This window comes from Glandiceps talaboti, chromosome 10, assembly GCF_964340395.1.
Source record: "Glandiceps talaboti chromosome 10, keGlaTala1.1, whole genome shotgun sequence".
NCBI classification, from domain to species: Eukaryota; Metazoa; Hemichordata; class Enteropneusta; family Spengelidae; genus Glandiceps; species Glandiceps talaboti.
Window position 1 is genome coordinate 23,381,873 of NC_135558.1, and position 17,556 is coordinate 23,399,428.

Sequence of the window (17,556 nt, forward strand, 5' to 3'; positions counted from 1 at the left end):
ATAAGTACTGAATTATATTGAAATTGAAGTATGTATTAAGAAATGGCCTAATTACCGAAAATAATTAATTATGCAAATTATTCCTTAACACTGTAACAGTGTAAGGTACATCAACAAACTTTATAGCACATATGTGATTGTTATTGTTAATGTATCTACTGAATTATATTGAAATTGAAGTATGTATTAAGAAATGGCCTAATTACCGAAAATAATTAATTATGCAAATTATTCATTAACACTGTAAGGTACAAAAATTATACGACATATGCATTTTCTAATGGTTAATGCATGTACTAAATTATATTGAAATTGAAGTATGCATTCTTAAGATATAGCCTAATTACCAAAAATAATTAATTATGCAAATTATTCCTTACCGCTGTAAGGTACATCAATAAATTTTATAGGACAAATGTATGTTGTTATGTTTAACGAATATACTAAATTATATTGAAATTGAAGTATGCAGTCTTAAGATATTGCTTAATTAGTTGATTTCATTGATATGCAAATTTCCCTAATTAACATGAACAGATCTAGCTCAAAAACTAATCGGATCTAGCCATTATCCCAAACACTACATGTACCAAATTTCAGTACAAATGAGCCAGCTGTTTTTAAGAAAATGATGACTGACACACACACACACACACACAGACAGATGGACAGACAGACAGACAGACATCCCCTTTTAATACGTCCCGTACCCTTATGGGAGGTAAAAACTACTGGGTAAATAGGTCTGAAATTTGGTGGGAATATTCTTAAGGGTGTTTAGATTAAGAATTGTTCACAACATGATGATCCCATCAGTGATATGCAATTAAGGGCTAAAAATGTGTGTTTTTGGTCAAAAAGCTTTAATTCCAAAACTACTCAGCAGATTAGGCTGAAATTTAATGAGGATTCATCTGGGGGTGAATAGATGAAGAAATATTAAGCATATAATGATCATAAGTGATACGCAAATTAGGTGTGAAAATGCAAACCTTATATCTCAACCAGATTTAAACTGAATGCTTTCCGTAAGGGCAAAGTTTTGAGATTGTCGTTCCTACAGACAATTGTTTGAATACAACAGAACATATGCAATAAGTTATTTTTTCTCATTGATTGCTATTTGCCTATTGCTGTTAGTGATCTCCTGGCCAAGCACAACATGTAATGTGAAGCTTTATAGAACATTGTAGCATAGCACTCAATGTAGAAAGAGTTTTAAAGGCCAAAAAAAAAGAAAATTGTTTCTGGTCAGCGTCCATCACTTAAGTACCCCCCTTCCCATGTTAATTTTTTTTGTCATGTTTGTCCAGCCAATTCAGTCTGCAGATGAAAGGGAAAACACAAAAGTAACTCTCCCTACATTAATTGCCACCAGTGAAGATAACTGCAAAACTAATCATGAACTAGCCCATGACATCTGCCCCACATACACACTTGCTGTAAAGTACTAAATAAAAAGAACAGTAACTGCAATGATAAGTAGATTGATTAACATTTGTTGAGAATGTAAAAAACAAATCACATCATCGCACCACTTTAGACAACATTTTCTGACGAGAAACTATTTTTTTTCCTTTTTAGGGGCCTACCAATATATGCCAATAACTTATTAAAACTAAAAGCTTCATTAGTAATATTTTCAGACAGGTGTGCTATGGTATCGCAAATGTATGTACCAAGTTATAATGAATTTGAAGCGTGCATTCTTGCGATATAGCCTAATTACCAAAAACCATTAATTACGTAAATTGCTCATTAATATTCATGGAATGTTTACCAAAACCTAATCAGTTCTTGCCATTACCCTACGGAACATGTATACAAAATTTCGTTTGAATTGAGCCAGCCGTTTTGGCAAAAATGATGACACAGACACACAGACAGACACACACACACACACACAGACAGACACACACACAGACACAAAACAGGGATTAATAGACAATTGAATAAACAATCAAAAATATGTGTAAATTTGCCTAGCAACAAGACAACGCCCATAGCAACAGCCAAATAATCACATATATTGCAAAAGATAACAGGAATTGAAAGACAAATGAATAAACATTCAAAATATGTATGCAAATCTGCCTAGCAACAAGACCATGCCAATAGCAACAGCCAAATGATCACATATATTGCAAAGATAATATCAGGAATGCATACACAAGTGAACAAAAACATTAAAAAATGTATGCAAATATATCTAGTAACATGACCATGCCCATAGCCAAAGCCAAATGATCGTGTATATCGCATGTATGTATGTCTGTATGCATGCATGTATGTATGTATGTATGTATGTATGTATGTATGTATGTATGTATGTATGTATGTATGTATGTATGTATGTATGTATGTATGTCTGTATGTATGTATGTATGTATGTATGTATGTATGTATGTATGTATGCATGCATGCATGCATGTCTGTCTGTCTGTCTGTCTGTCTGTCTGTCTGTATGTATGTATGTATGTATGTATGTATGTATGTATGTATGTATGTATGTATGTATGTATGTATGTATATGTGTATATGTGTATATATAATATATATATATATATATAATATATATATATATATATATATATATATATATATATATATATGTATGTATGTCTGTATATGTGTGTGTGTGTGTATATATATATATATATATATATATATATATATATATATATATATATATATATATATATATATATATATATATATATATATATATATATATATATATATATATATATATATATATACATTATCTAAAAATCTGTGCTGCTTAAGACAGTTTGAATTTCCTGCAAATGAATATATTACCCATAATCCTTTTAAATACTGGACTTCTGTGTTTAGGAATTCCATACATACCCAAAGCCGATAGCAGTGCACTCTTTCAAAGTTCAACTAATATATAATTATAATGTTTGATTGCTTAGACTCACCTTTCTTTTCTTGTTAAAATTGACATAGCCATTTTCTAGGATATCTGGGAAAGCACTGTGGATCATCATAAGATCTGTCAAAAATGTGCCTAAGTATGGTACAGTGCCATGGACTGTACTCTGTTTAACACAAAAATAAAAGTTTTAATAGTTAGTTATTTCCAAGTACAATACAGTGCAATACATATACCAGGGTTCGTACACTTAAAGCAAAACAAAATTCCAGGACTTTCCAGGGGTTTTTCGTCAGTTTTCCAGGGGTATTCATATTGATTTTGGCCATTTTCCAGGGGTGTTGACACTAAAGTAATGACTATTTTAAAAAAAATTTGCGCTGCTACTCCATTTGAAAAAAGAATTGATGCAGGACTGACAGTAGAAAGAAAAAATTGCTGTCACTCTGACTGGAAAAAAAAAATGCTCCCGTACCTACTTCCTCCATACCCCCCCCCCCCCCAAATCAAATGGTTCTCCCCTAAGTAGCTGTTTCGTCAAGCTGGTACACTGATCGTGTAAGATTGAGTCGCAGCATTCGTCAGTCTAATTCAGACATATACAGAAAAATAAATAATTTTTTTCTTCAAAATTTTGAATGAAAACGTTACGAAATTTCGAGCTATGAATAACTGAATACATTCATCGCTTGCATCTCGATGTTTATGTCCTGATGCCACGAGTTGCGGAACATCGCGATTTCTCAACTCAACTTGACCACTGACGAATGTTACTGTACCGAAAACATAAAACAGTAGTTTATTCTTTTAGAACATGTAACACAAATACCCATTTATCGACGACATAAAAGTCAAAACCGTACTTCCACAACCCGGAAATTCAACTGCACTTCCCTAGGCCGTAGTATTGCCATGCCTGAGTTTCTAGTATTAGTATGTCGGACTCGTGCGCCAAACTTGTAACAATTTCTAGTCGTGGTTGATGATGCTTTGATACTCGCTACAATGTTACGATAATCTTGTTAACAGACCCACTGTTTCCCCTGGCCGGGACTGTTACAATATCATGTCCCTGAAATGGCGACTGGGAGATGGAGTAGCAATATGTAAGATCGAAACAAACACTGCGGTGCCCATTCAACTACGCATAGGCACGGTCTGTGGGGCAAAGTGTCTCGTGGAACGATCGTTTGACTGTCTGGGTCTAATCAGCGTGAATTTTGATTCACCACCGTGGCGAAAGACTTTGAAAATATTTTCGACATTTTACATTTACGAGATTCAGAATCATATGAATGGGTGGCTCGAGCACAGACATGACGATCGTCAATATTAATTGATCGATTGGTCATGATCATTTTCCAGGGTTTTCCAGGGGTAGGGCACATTTTCCAGGGTTTTCCAGGGTTTTCCAGGGAGGGTTTGAAATTCCAGGGTTTTCCAGGGTTTTCCAGGACCGTACGAACCCTGATATACAAATAAACTATTCTTGGAACTGATACAATACAGTACTATGTAATTTTGTACAATTGATACAATACTAACAGTACAATGTAATTTTGTACAATTGATACAATACAGTACTATGTAATTTTGTACAATTGATACAATACAGTACTATGTAATTTTGTACAATTGATACAATATAGTACTATGTGATTTTGTACAATTGATACAATATAGTACTATGTAATTTTGTACAATTGATACAATACAGTACTATGTAATTTTGTACAATTGATACAATATAGTACTATGTAATTTTGTACAATTGATACAATACAGTACTATGTAATTTTGTACAATTGATACAATACAGTACTATGTAATTTTGTACAATTGATACAATACTAACAGTACTACGTAATTTTGTACAATTGATACAATACAGTACTATGTGATTTTGTACAATTGATACAATACAGTACTATGTAATTTTGTACAATTGATACAATATAGTACTATGTAATTTTGTACAATTGATACAATACAGTACTATGTGATTTTGTACAATTGATACAATATAATACTATGTAATTTTGTACAATTGATACAATACAGTACTATGTGATTTTGTACAATTGATACAATATAATACTATGTAATTTTGTACAATTGATACAATACAGTACTATGTAATTTTGTACAATTGATACAATATAGTACTATGTAATTTTGTACAATTGATACAATACAGTACTATGTGATTTTGTACAATTGATACAATACAGTACTATGTAATTTTGTACAATTGATACAATACAGTACTATGTGATTTTGTACAATTGATACAATACAGTACTATGTAATTTTGTACAATTGATACAATACAGTACTATGTGATTTTGTACAATTGATACAATACAGTACTATGTAATTTTGTACAATTGATACAATACAGTACTATGTGATTTTGTACAATTGATACAATACAGTACTATGTGATTTTGTACAATTGATACAATACAGTACTATGTAATTTTGTACAATTGATACAATATAGTACTATGTAATTTTGTACAATTGATACAATACAGTACTATGTAATTTTGTACAATTGATACAATACAGTACTATGTAATTTTGTACAATTGATACAATACAGTACTATGTAATTTTGTACAATTGATACAATACAGTACTATGTGATTTTGTACAATTGATACAATACAGTACTATGTAATTTTGTACAATTGATACAATACAGTAAAATGTAATTTTGTACAATTGATACAATACAGTACTATGTAATTTTGTACAATTGATACAATATAGTACTATGTAATTTTGTACAATTGATACAATACAGTACTATGTGATTTTGTACAATTGATACAATACAGTACTATGTAATTTTGTACAATTGATACAATACAGTACTATGTAATTTTGTACAATTGATACAATACAGTAAAATGTAATTTTGTACAATTGATACAATATAGTACTATGTAATTTTGTACAATTGATACAATATAGTACTATGTGATTTTGTAGAATTAATACAATCATGTATGTTTGAGCTTGGTCTCCATTCTTGCCAAAAACATAAAAACTTACATTGTCTACTTTCCGTAAATTCTTCTTACTTGTCTGTCTTCGTATTGTTCTACTTTGAAATGTAGATGAACCATCAACAAACTTGGCAGTGCCTTCCTGAAAGATTGTACCACAAAAAAAAACAGTCAATATGGATATCATCATTAGGAAACACATTGAGGTCTTCCAAGTCTGGTCAATGCACTCTCTCTTCCTCTTTCTCTCCCCCTATCTTACCTCCCCCTTCCTCCCTCTCTCAAAAATATTGATCTTTAAACATGTCTCCAGACTACTCACTATAGTTTAATTCATCTAAAGACTAAGTGTAACACTTTCTAACTGATACATACTAGTACTACTGCTTCTGCTGGTTGCCATGGTATCATACAATGTACCTCCTATGTTTTGTCTTGTTTAACGTCATAATTCTGAGTCATGATTGCAATGCTTGACTGGTTTAGTATTTGTTCTTACCTTCATCAGAATCTCTCTCCAAACTTCATGGTTGTTGTCTTGACAAAAGATCTCAGAAAGTTCTTCAAATACCAATAATGTATCCCTGATGATAAAATTGTATGAAAGTTGTTGTATTACCATGGATACACAGAGTACAACACACTGGGGACATATCTTGTTGTATTACCATGGATACACAGAGTACAACACACTGGGGACATATCTTGTTGTATTACCATGGATACACAGAGTACAACACACTGGGGACATATCTTGTTGTATTACCATGGATACACAGAGTACAACACACTGGGGACATATCTTGTTCTCAGTCAGAATATTAGTCTCTGAGCCATTGCTCACTACTATTAAAAGAGAAATTCACTACTTCACTACTTTTTACATTTATTGTAACAGTAAATATAGCAATGACTTAGTAAGTACATTGCCAGGTACTGTGTTTGTGTTTAGGCTGACAATTAGTTTAAGTCTATCAGGGTTTCCCTGACATTTTACCTTGTTTTCTTACAAATTATTGTGCAATGACAATGTATATGACTCTTTGCAAGTTTTATCAGACTCACTCCATTACTGGGCTTCCCAAAGCTTAGTGAAATATACTGCAAATCACTTTATTTTGAACTCAAAGTCCATAGGCTCAAAGCTTAGTGAAATGCACTGCAAATCACTTTATTTTGAACTCGAAGTCCATAGGCCCAAAGCTTAGTGAAATGCACTGCAAATCACTTTATTTTGAACTCAAAGTCCATAGGCCCAAAATACATGCTTAAAAGAGTAATGTAAAGACAAGGAAATGCGACAAGTAAATTGTAAATGTAACTACAAAAATGATTTAATAAATAAAATATTACAAATCTTGTTTGAGTTCTTGACACATGCTACAGAATACTATAGTTGATAACCACTGTATGAAGCCAATATTTGCAGTAGATAAAGATGTCAACAAATTTGAAACATGTCCTCTATCTTGCTATACAGGTCAAGGTTGTGAAATCAAAGGTGATTCAAAATGCTCACATTCACTATTGCTATGTATTCTGGTTTTAAAGGTGATTCAAAATGTTCACATTCACTATTGCTATGTATTCTGGTTTTAAAGGTGATTCAAAATGTTCACATTCACTATTGCTATGTATTCTGGTTTTAAAGGTGATTCAAAATGTTCACATTCACTATTGCTATGTATTCTGGTTTTAAAGGTGATTCAAAATGCTCACATTCACTATTGCTATGTATTCTGGTTTTAAAGGTGATTCAAAATTCTCACATTCACTATTGCTATGTATTCTGGTTTTAAAGGTGATTCAAAATGCTCACATTCACTATTGCTATGTATTCTGGTTTTAAAGGTGATTCAAAATTCTCACATTCACTATTGCTATGTATTCTGGTTTTAAAGGTGATTCAAAATGCTCACATTCACTATTGCTATGTATTCTGGTTTCAAAGGTGATTCAAAATGCTCACATTCACTATTGCTATGTATTCTGGTTTTAAAGGTGATTCAAAATGTTCACATTCACTATTGCTATGTATTCTGGTTTTAAAGGTGATTCAAAATGCTCACATTCACTATTGCTATGTATTCTGGTTTTAAAGGTGATTCAAAATGCTCACATTCACTATTGCTATGTATTCTGGTTTTAAAGGTGATTCAAAATGCTCACATTCACTATTGCTATGTATTCTGGTTTTAAAGGTGATTCAAAATGTTCACATTCACTATTGCTATGTATTCTGGTTTCAAAGGTGATTCAAAATGCTCACATTCACTATTGCTATGTATTCTGGTTTTAAAGGTGATTCAAAATGTTCACATTCACTCTTGCTATGTATTCTGGTTTCAAAGGTGATTCAAAATGCTCACATTCACTATTGCTATGTATTCTGGTTTTAAAGGTGATTCAAAATGCTCACATTCACTATTGCTATGTATTCTGGTTTCAAAGGTGATTCAAAATGCTCACATTCACTATTGCTATGTATTCTGGTTTTAAAGGTGATTCAAAATGCTCACATTCACTATTGCTATGTATTCTGGTTTCAAAGGTGATTCAAAATGCTCACATTCACTATTGCTATGTATTCTGGTTTTAAAGGTGATTCAAAATGTTCACATTCACTATTGCTATGTATTCTGGTTTCAAAGGTGATTCAAAATGTTCACATTCACTATTGCTATGTATTCTGGTTTCAAAGGTGATTCAAAATGTTCACATTCACTATTGCTATGTATTCTGGTTTCAAAGGTGATTCAAAATGCTCACATTCACTATTGCTATGTATTCTGGTTTTAAAGGTGATTCAAAATGCTCACATTCACTATTGCTATGTATTCTGGTTTTAAAGGTGATTCAAAATGCTCACATTCACTATTGCTATGTATTCTGGTTTTAAAGGTGATTCAAAATTCTCACATTCACTATTGCTATGTATTCTGGTTTTAAAACTTAAAACAAGCGACCTATCGGTCAGAATAGCTCCGCTGTTTTTTTTTTAATTTAATTTTTTATTTTGGTGACATGTAGAAGTGGTTCAGTTCTTCAGCTCTTCACTATGCAGTTTTGTTTTAGTGATGTAATACTAATAAAGTGGTTACTGGTTTCATATGATGTCTCACTATAAAACACATTTTACACAGAAGTTGGTAATGTATTGTACTTTTATACCATAGTCACCATTTTATAACAAAAATCTACTGTTATGAAAAATTGCACAAAATCTCAGAAAAAAATGACTGGGAAATGCACACAAGAAAAAGAAAAAAAGAGGATTTTGAGGTTGGCTATCAATAATTCCAGTGCCTTACAGCTGTAACCCTGGAAAATTTTAATGATGAATGAAATAAACTAGGGATCTAAAATAATTTTGAGGCAATTTGAATATCAATTTTCTAACAAATTTACCAAGTCAACAACATTCAACTTGTACTAGTTGTAGTAGACATAACATCGTCTGATATTTTAATTTACGGAGTTTCTTGTGATCGGTGCCTGTCAGCAGACTCGGCCAATTTTTTTTTCATCATTCCATTGTATTTAAACCTTGTACTTGACATTTCGCAATATTTATAATTCTCAACAAATTACCTCAACATGCCTCACCTCGCTCGTACTCAAAGCAGCCCCGGTATGATCACTGACAAGTCATGCTTGCATACGGAGTAATCTGGGACTCGATTCTGACAATTGTCCCTACTATTTGTAGGGTCAAGTCACTAACCACTGGCATGACCAGAGAGAACCTTTTCGGATTTACATGTAAAACGGGGAAAGATACGAAAAACATAATGCAAAGTCTGAAACCAAATTAAAGTTGTAATTATTTTAATTATTTTTACCTGCCAAATATTTGCATTTTGGAAATGGCAAGACAAGTTCATGTCGCTTAACTTTACATGTAAACTGTCGGCCAATAAACAAAGTTTGGTCGATTCACAGTCGGCAGTGAGACTGCTCTTGCATAACTTCAGCTGCATGCCAAGGCATGCCTTCCTTACGCGAGTTGTCTTCATTCTGGTTCACTGTCACTCCAAATTGCACGACAATATAGAATTAATCACAAGATACAGTTTATCTAAAAACATCAAACTTTTATAGTGGGTCTGAAGTGTGATTTTAGTGAGTACCAAGAACTCCCGTGTTTTTGCTGTGGAAAATCGCCCGGACGTCAAACGAGGTCATCTTCAGCTTCCGGGTCAAATCAGTCATTTTGTACCTAAAATTCTTGAACGGTCGGGACCGTTACACAACAATCCTACTAAATTTACTTGCCATGCTTATTAAAAACACATAAAAATCCACCTTTTTGTGAAATTTGTAAACTTTCTGGTCCGTATTGAGGAAACTATGAGCTTGGAGGGTTATACTTCCATGCTATGAGCGAAAAACTGGGTCGAAATTTCAGGGCCTCAAGTATGTGTCCCGAATACGTCGGAAAATCGGTATTCCTAAATGTAATGCCAAAATTTATTTTGCTGGCACGAAAGAAGAGATATCAGTTGAGGTTTAGGCATTTTCAGTATCAAAAATGGGGAACTCTAGTGAAAGTTACGGCGAGTTGAAAATACCGAAAAATAAGGCTCGTGAGCAGCCATTCAAAGTGTCGCTATCTGGAGCATATGAGGATAGATTGTATGCAAATGTGGTTTGTTGCGGACTGGCTGATTATGTGAAAGGGTTGCAAAATTTGGATTTGAAGTTTACAACCCTGTTGCAAACAAACACTTGTCATTTGGGTGCACAATGCGTAGAATTATGACTATAGCACATATTACATTGCTTGTTTGACGTCAATAGTGTCTTTTGAAAAGTGGCAGTTTACTTAAAGTCTCGTGGACTGATTTCCAATATGGCGTCGGTCACAATGCTCATTAACATATTATTATTTTTTTAAATTACAAAAAAAATCATCAAAAATAGAAAAGAAGATGTAGACTTGAAATTAACAAATATGAGTAAGCTACCCGCTGCACATCAACACACCAGATATCAAAGCAATCTGACAAGAAGTATTTGAGGAGATGATGAAAATATCATTTTTGAAAAAAAAATCATAACAAGCGACCTACCTAGCTCCGCTGTTTTTTTTTTTGTTTTTTTTTTTTATTTTGGTGACATGTAGAAGTGGTTCAGTTCTTTAGCTCTTTACTATGCAGTTTTGTTTTAGCGATGCAATAAAGTGGTTAGTGGTTTCATATGATGTCTCACTATAAAACACATTTTACACAGAAGTTGGTAATGTACATTGTATTGTACTTTTATACCATAGTCACCATTTTATAACAAAAATCTACTGTTATGAAAAATTGCACAAAATCTCAGGGAAAAAATGACTGGGAAATGCACACAAGAAAAAGAAGAAAAAAAGAGGATTTTGAGGTTGGCTATAAATAATTCCAGTGTCTTACAGCTTTAACCCTGGAAAATTTTAATGATGAATGAAATAAACTAGGGATCTAAAATAATTTTGAGGCAATTTGAATTTCAATTTTCTAACAAATTTACCAAGTCAACAACATTCAACTTGTACTAGTTGTAGTAGATATATATATATAGGGAAGAAATGTATTAATCGCCATCTTAGTTTCCGTACGGCGACAATCCCCAAGTACCTGAAAGAGAGTCATTCTCAGCCAACAGGGTTCGACACTGGAGTAAAAGTCACTATCCCACAGGACTAGTAAAATTGATAACGTAGTAGTCCTGCAAAAAATTTGGGGGTCCTATCTTTAAGTGCTTTCGCTTGTTCACTTAGGCTCTTCATCTCTCTTAGTTTTTGCTCTACTTCTAATTCACTTTTCCAAACCCCATATTTATTTCAAACACTGTTGTAATTGAACTGTCTATTTCGTTGTAGTTGTTTGTGCATCATCAACTCCTTACTGTAATTTTATTCTCTTTTTTATGTTTTGGAGCTTCTTCTCTTTTTGTTGCTTTCTGTGAGTAGTTTGTCTTAATTGGGGGGGGGGGGGAGTAATAAGATGTTATGTGGTCTTATTTCTAGCTTAAATACTACATAACATTTCTGGTACACATTGATCTAACTATTGAATTTTTAAAAGACAAAAAATTACCTTCCCATAGAGCAAGTCTTTATAGTGTTGTCCTTAGTGCATATTAGAATGTATTTACAACATAAAAATAAATAAATTTGAAGGTTACCAGCAGTTACAGCAAAATTTTGTTACTAATTACATGTACAAGTCACTTCGTCTATTTTCGTGTCTATGTACTTCCGGGTTGACATAAACGTTAAACGTGATACAGTCGGCCCTATAATTACTAAGAAATGACAAAACCGTTCGCAAAATAAAGTTCAGGATTTTAATTTTTCAAACTGAATACCAAAACATGAACACGGAACACGGAACACGGAATCGTGTCAGTGCATGGATGTATTAGTGATGTATCACTAATACATCCATGGTCAGTGTTACTAAGTAAGTTAGCAGTTTCATTGTAGGCTGTAAGTTGTACCGGTAAAAAAAACGATCATCACATCATGTAGGAAGTACAAAAACATAGAACACGTTGTTTTCTTGCTGAATAAACTCACTGAAATAACAACACGGTCAAATTGCGTCTTCGATTTTGACAGCCACCATTGTTATGATTGAGCTTCACTAGTTCCGTTGAACGTGGCCGGGCGAACGCCGACATCCAATTTGTACAGCGTTTTTACAAAGGGAGCTCGTCAATAACCTACCGAATAATTAACTCAGAAACGAAGTTTAAATACTAACTGATCTAAGAATTACTGTTCAGAAAGACTACGCATCCGTACATAAATACGAATTCATGCGACAAAGATTTCAACTTTACTATTTACTTGTTACAGTGTAGAGGACTTATTATACACATATCATCGTACAACTAATTTTATTGGCTATAATATTAGCTACATTTGAAAGGTCTCACTTGATTGGCTCATCGTTCGCTATTCCCGTTTTCAAGAGACACCCCGCCAGAATAAAGTGCCACGTAGTACAGCAATGGCGCGAGATCGTCTGAGCTCCCGTTGGACTACCTACAATGGGCATTTTAGTAACCTTTACTGGTACATGGTCCTTACAGAAAGTTACTAGACTCGCGGGATAGCGGACCAGCGTGTATGTCGAACCCTTGCCATACGTTACAGCATAGACCCTCCTGGTTACAGTGGTAACACTCGTTCATGTTCGATTACTTTTCATAAAGAAAACACAACGAAATGGTTGAAGTGATCTTTTTTTAAATTTCTTTTCATCACAACAACAAAATCTGCGCGATCAAAAGTGTTGCAAACTAAACCAGAAAGAATTATCGGGCTGGCTAAACTTCCCGATGAACTGGAGTAAGGTCCAAGCCCAAGTAAGCCCCGATAGTAGTAGTACGTGAGAAAATCGTCTCAAACTAGCGATACAACTTTCAAAATATAACTTGACATGTCTTCATTTGTTAGAGTTATACAATTCAAGACGGGGTTTCACTCGAAAACAACAATTCTGTGAATAATGACACTGAACGCAGCGATTTCTCGGACGATGTTACCACTGCACTGTAACGTATGGCTGACAACGACTTGCTTCTGGGTTAGTCCCTCGTGCATCCGGGTACTTGGGATTTACGTGCATTACCACATCGGCAATTTTGACGCTGTAATTTTGCCACCAATATTGATCGTACAAAAACAAAACTCCATAAATGAACCACAAAGTACTTTCCCTTTCAAAATGTGGTAATTTTAGAAAGAGTATTATCGTTTTTATTGACGACTGACTCTGTCAAAAACACTTCAGTTCAGGCATGGAAGACTTCTCACAATGATCATGAGCTATGAGGTGCATATACTGGAATGAACCATTCTGTAGGAGGGGTGGTGTGTGAATTGGATTTGAAGTTTACAAACCTTTTTCGAACAAATATTTGTCATTTGGGCGCACAATGCGTAGAATTAAGACTATAGCACATATTACATTGCTTGTTTGACGTCAATAGTGTCTTTTGAAAAGTTGCACTTTACCTAAAGTCTCGCGGACTGATTTCCAATATGGCGTCGGTCATTATGCTCATTAACATATTCATTTTTTTTTCAAATTTCAAAAAAAAAATCATAAAAAATAGAAGAGAAGACGTGTTGACTTGAAATTAACAAATCTAAGTAAGCTACCCCCTGTGCATCAACACACCTGATATCAAGGCAATCTGACTTAAGGTTTATGAGAAGTTGATGAAAATGTCATTTTTGGAAAAAAAATCATAAAAAATTGAAAATGGCACAGATCAACTTGGCATGAACAAATCTGAATAGCCTCCCCCCAGGGAACATGCACACCAAATATCGAAGAATTCCGACTGTCACTTTCGGCGTAGATAGTGAAAATATAAAAGTTTGACGGACACCTATGATTCACTCTACTCTCTATACCTCAATACCCACCTATACCTAAAGCTACACTTTCAGCTTTCGCTGACAGCGGAGCTAAAAAACTGAAAATGGCACAGATCATTTTGGCATGAACAAATCTGAATAGCCTCCCCCAGGGAACATGTACACCAAATATCAAAGTATTCTGACTGTCACTTTTGGAGAAGATGATGAAAATATAAAAAGTTGATGGACACCTATGATCACTTATACCTCTATACCTATACCCACCTATACCTAAAGCTACGCTTTCAGGTTTCACTGACAGCGGAGCTAATAAAAACTATGGTAACAGGCTTTTTTCTGGACAAGCGTGCTTTCTTAGGTTAATGTATGTGCCAAATTATAATACGGAATTTGAAGAGTGCATGATACTGCTTAATTACTAAATATCGTTCATTATTCAAAATACTCATTAAAGGTAAATGTTGTAGCAACAAACTTCATAGGTGCGTATTATTATGGTTGATATATGTATCATATTATACAAAATTTGAAGCTTGCATTTTTAAGATACAGCCTAGTTACCTATTATATATTTAATTATGAAAATATTTCATGAAAACTGTAGCTATATCAACAAATTTTGTAGGTCATATCTGCTTTGTTATGGTTAATGTATGTACTAAATTGTATTGAAATTGAAGTATGCATCCTTATGATATATCCTAATTACCAAAAATCATTAATCATGCAAATTAGTTATTAACGCTGTAATGGTACATCAACAAACTTTATAGGGCATATAAAGTTTGTTATGTTTAATTTATGAAGTAAATTATATTGAAATTGAAGCATGCGGTCTTAAGATATAGCCTAATTACTGAAAGTAATTAATTATGCAAAGTATTCATTAACACTGAAAGGTATATCAACAAGCTTTACAGGACATATGCAATTGTTATGGTTGACCCAAATCACAAACCGGTGGTAAGATCGTTTTGAATTGAACAATTTCCCAACTAGACACCCAAGGTAATATACCTACCAAATATCATGAAAATTGGTTCAGTGGGTTTTGACTTTAAATTGTTTACACACACATTCACACACACAGAGATCCACATAGACACACACACACACACACAGACAGACAGACACATCCTTTGCATCCTTATTCTGTACATATTTAAAACTTCTCCAGTGCTAATAGGTATGTTCTCATTTCTGTTTTGGGATGAGGATCAGAGAGGACTTAATCACCTAAGAAGAACATAGGAGTATCTGACATTGTACACTTACCTGGGAACAGCAGCCCACGTTCTCTTCAAGCGATGGATACAATCCTTTTGTAAGCCAGACAGGATAGCTTTTAAAGATGAAAAATTCTTTAAATTCCGACATTCCTGTACAAAACAGAAACGAGAGGTGTTGTGGTTCATTTAATGACTGCAATATATTGAATTCTATAAGGACCACATTGCAAATAGATGAGCATTATTTCCATATTTGCTGACATTACACTACTACTAAACTGATATAACACTACTACTAACTAACATAACTCTACAACTGACAAACATAACACAACAACTATCTGTCATAACACTACAACTAACTCAGAGTTAGCGCTAGCGCTCGCCACAGTCGCAAAATGCGAATAAAATTCCTAATTGGAAAAAAAATGATAACGTTGTCGCCAAGGTGCCAATTGTATAATTTGCTGCTGTCAATTGAAGTTTTTGGAGCCTCGTCTGCCCTATTCGTATCATTCCACGGTCATTCTAGCAGTCACCTTTTAACTGTTAACTTGGTATACACCTAGAGATTTGTTAATTCTTCAAGTTCAACGATGCCTTAAAAATGATGTGTGTGAACCATGCTCACGCAACCCCTTGAGAGCATGTACTGAATTTGGTAAATTTATGTAATGCGTTCGATCTTGAAGGAAAGCTCAAAAAGAAAGTTGAAGTTTTAGTGAGAATGAAATGGTGACATGACAGTTTGAATTTATCTGAGTGAAGTTTTCAGCATAGACCATCTGCCGATGTGGTCTTAGACTCTATTTGATCATCTCTTCACCCCTGAATGGAAGGGGCTTTGTCGTAATGGCTGTCATATTGATGCAAACCCTGTCTAACAAGTCTGTTAATAAGTAACCAATCACGTGGATAGATAATGATAACAGCACATAGTTTCTAAACTACCCAAGACATACTCTCCACGTCAGGAAAGGCCATGGTGCACATGAAACTGTTTATTTGTTTTCCATACGTTGGGTCATATTCAAATTTTACAGGTCTCACTGCACTAACTAGGAGATTGAGCTGATAATTACAAGTTAGAACTGTGACTGAATATTGTGTTCCACAAGTTCAAAGCAATAACCAAACATTTGCTAACAGTAAGCTCATGCCAATCTTCTTTCTATTCACATACCAAATGTAGACTGTGGCTAATAAGATGCCTCTGTGGCTTTAAAAAAATGTGTATTTTTCGCCACAAATGAAGATTGTGGCTATTAGTTTAAAAATCCTAGCGCTAACTCTGTAACTGACATGACACTACAACTAACTGACATAACACTACAACTAACAGACATGACACTACAACTAACAGACATGACACTGCAACTAACAGACATGACACTGCAACTAACTGAAATGACACTATAATTAACTAACACAACACTACAACTGACATAACACTACAACTAACTGAAATAACACAATTGACTGAAATAACACTACAATTGACTAACACAACACTACAACTGACATAACACTACAACTAACTGAAATAACACTACAATTGACTAACATAACAGTACAACTGACATAACACTACAGCTAACTGAAATAACACAACTAACTGAAACACAACTAAAATAACACTGCAATTGACTAACATAACACTGCAACTGACACAACACTACAACTGACATACACTACAACTATCTGACATAACACTACAACTGACTAACACAAGACTACAACTAACTAACTGAAATAACACAACAACTAACACAACACTACAACTATCTGACATAACACTACAACTGACTAACACAAGACTACAACTAACTAACTGAAATAACACAACAACTGACTAACACAACACTACAACTAACTGACATAACACTACAACTGACTAACACAAGACTACAACTAACTAACTGAAATAACACAACAACTAACACAACACTACAACTAACTGACATAACACTACAACTAACTGACATAACACTAAAACTGACTAACACAACACTACAACTAACTAACTGAAATAACACT

The 17,556-nt window shown here is 33.9% G+C and overlaps 1 protein-coding gene across 2 annotated transcripts in view; it reads right to left on the bottom strand.

Annotated features, from left to right (window-relative positions):
- The window catches only part of LOC144440809 (ral guanine nucleotide dissociation stimulator-like 1), a 79,206-nt gene that overhangs the window by 23,866 nt on the left and 37,784 nt on the right, over positions 1-17,556 (bottom strand). For both annotated transcript variants that reach the window (XM_078130203.1, XM_078130202.1), the window contains exons 8-11: positions 15,566-15,669; positions 6,413-6,497; positions 5,960-6,055; positions 2,946-3,065 (exon numbers count right to left, since the gene is read on the bottom strand). In XM_078130203.1, the coding sequence (XP_077986329.1) occupies positions 2,946-3,065; positions 5,960-6,055; positions 6,413-6,497; positions 15,566-15,669 (405 nt within the window). The remainder of the gene's footprint in view (positions 1-2,945; positions 3,066-5,959; positions 6,056-6,412; positions 6,498-15,565; positions 15,670-17,556) is intronic.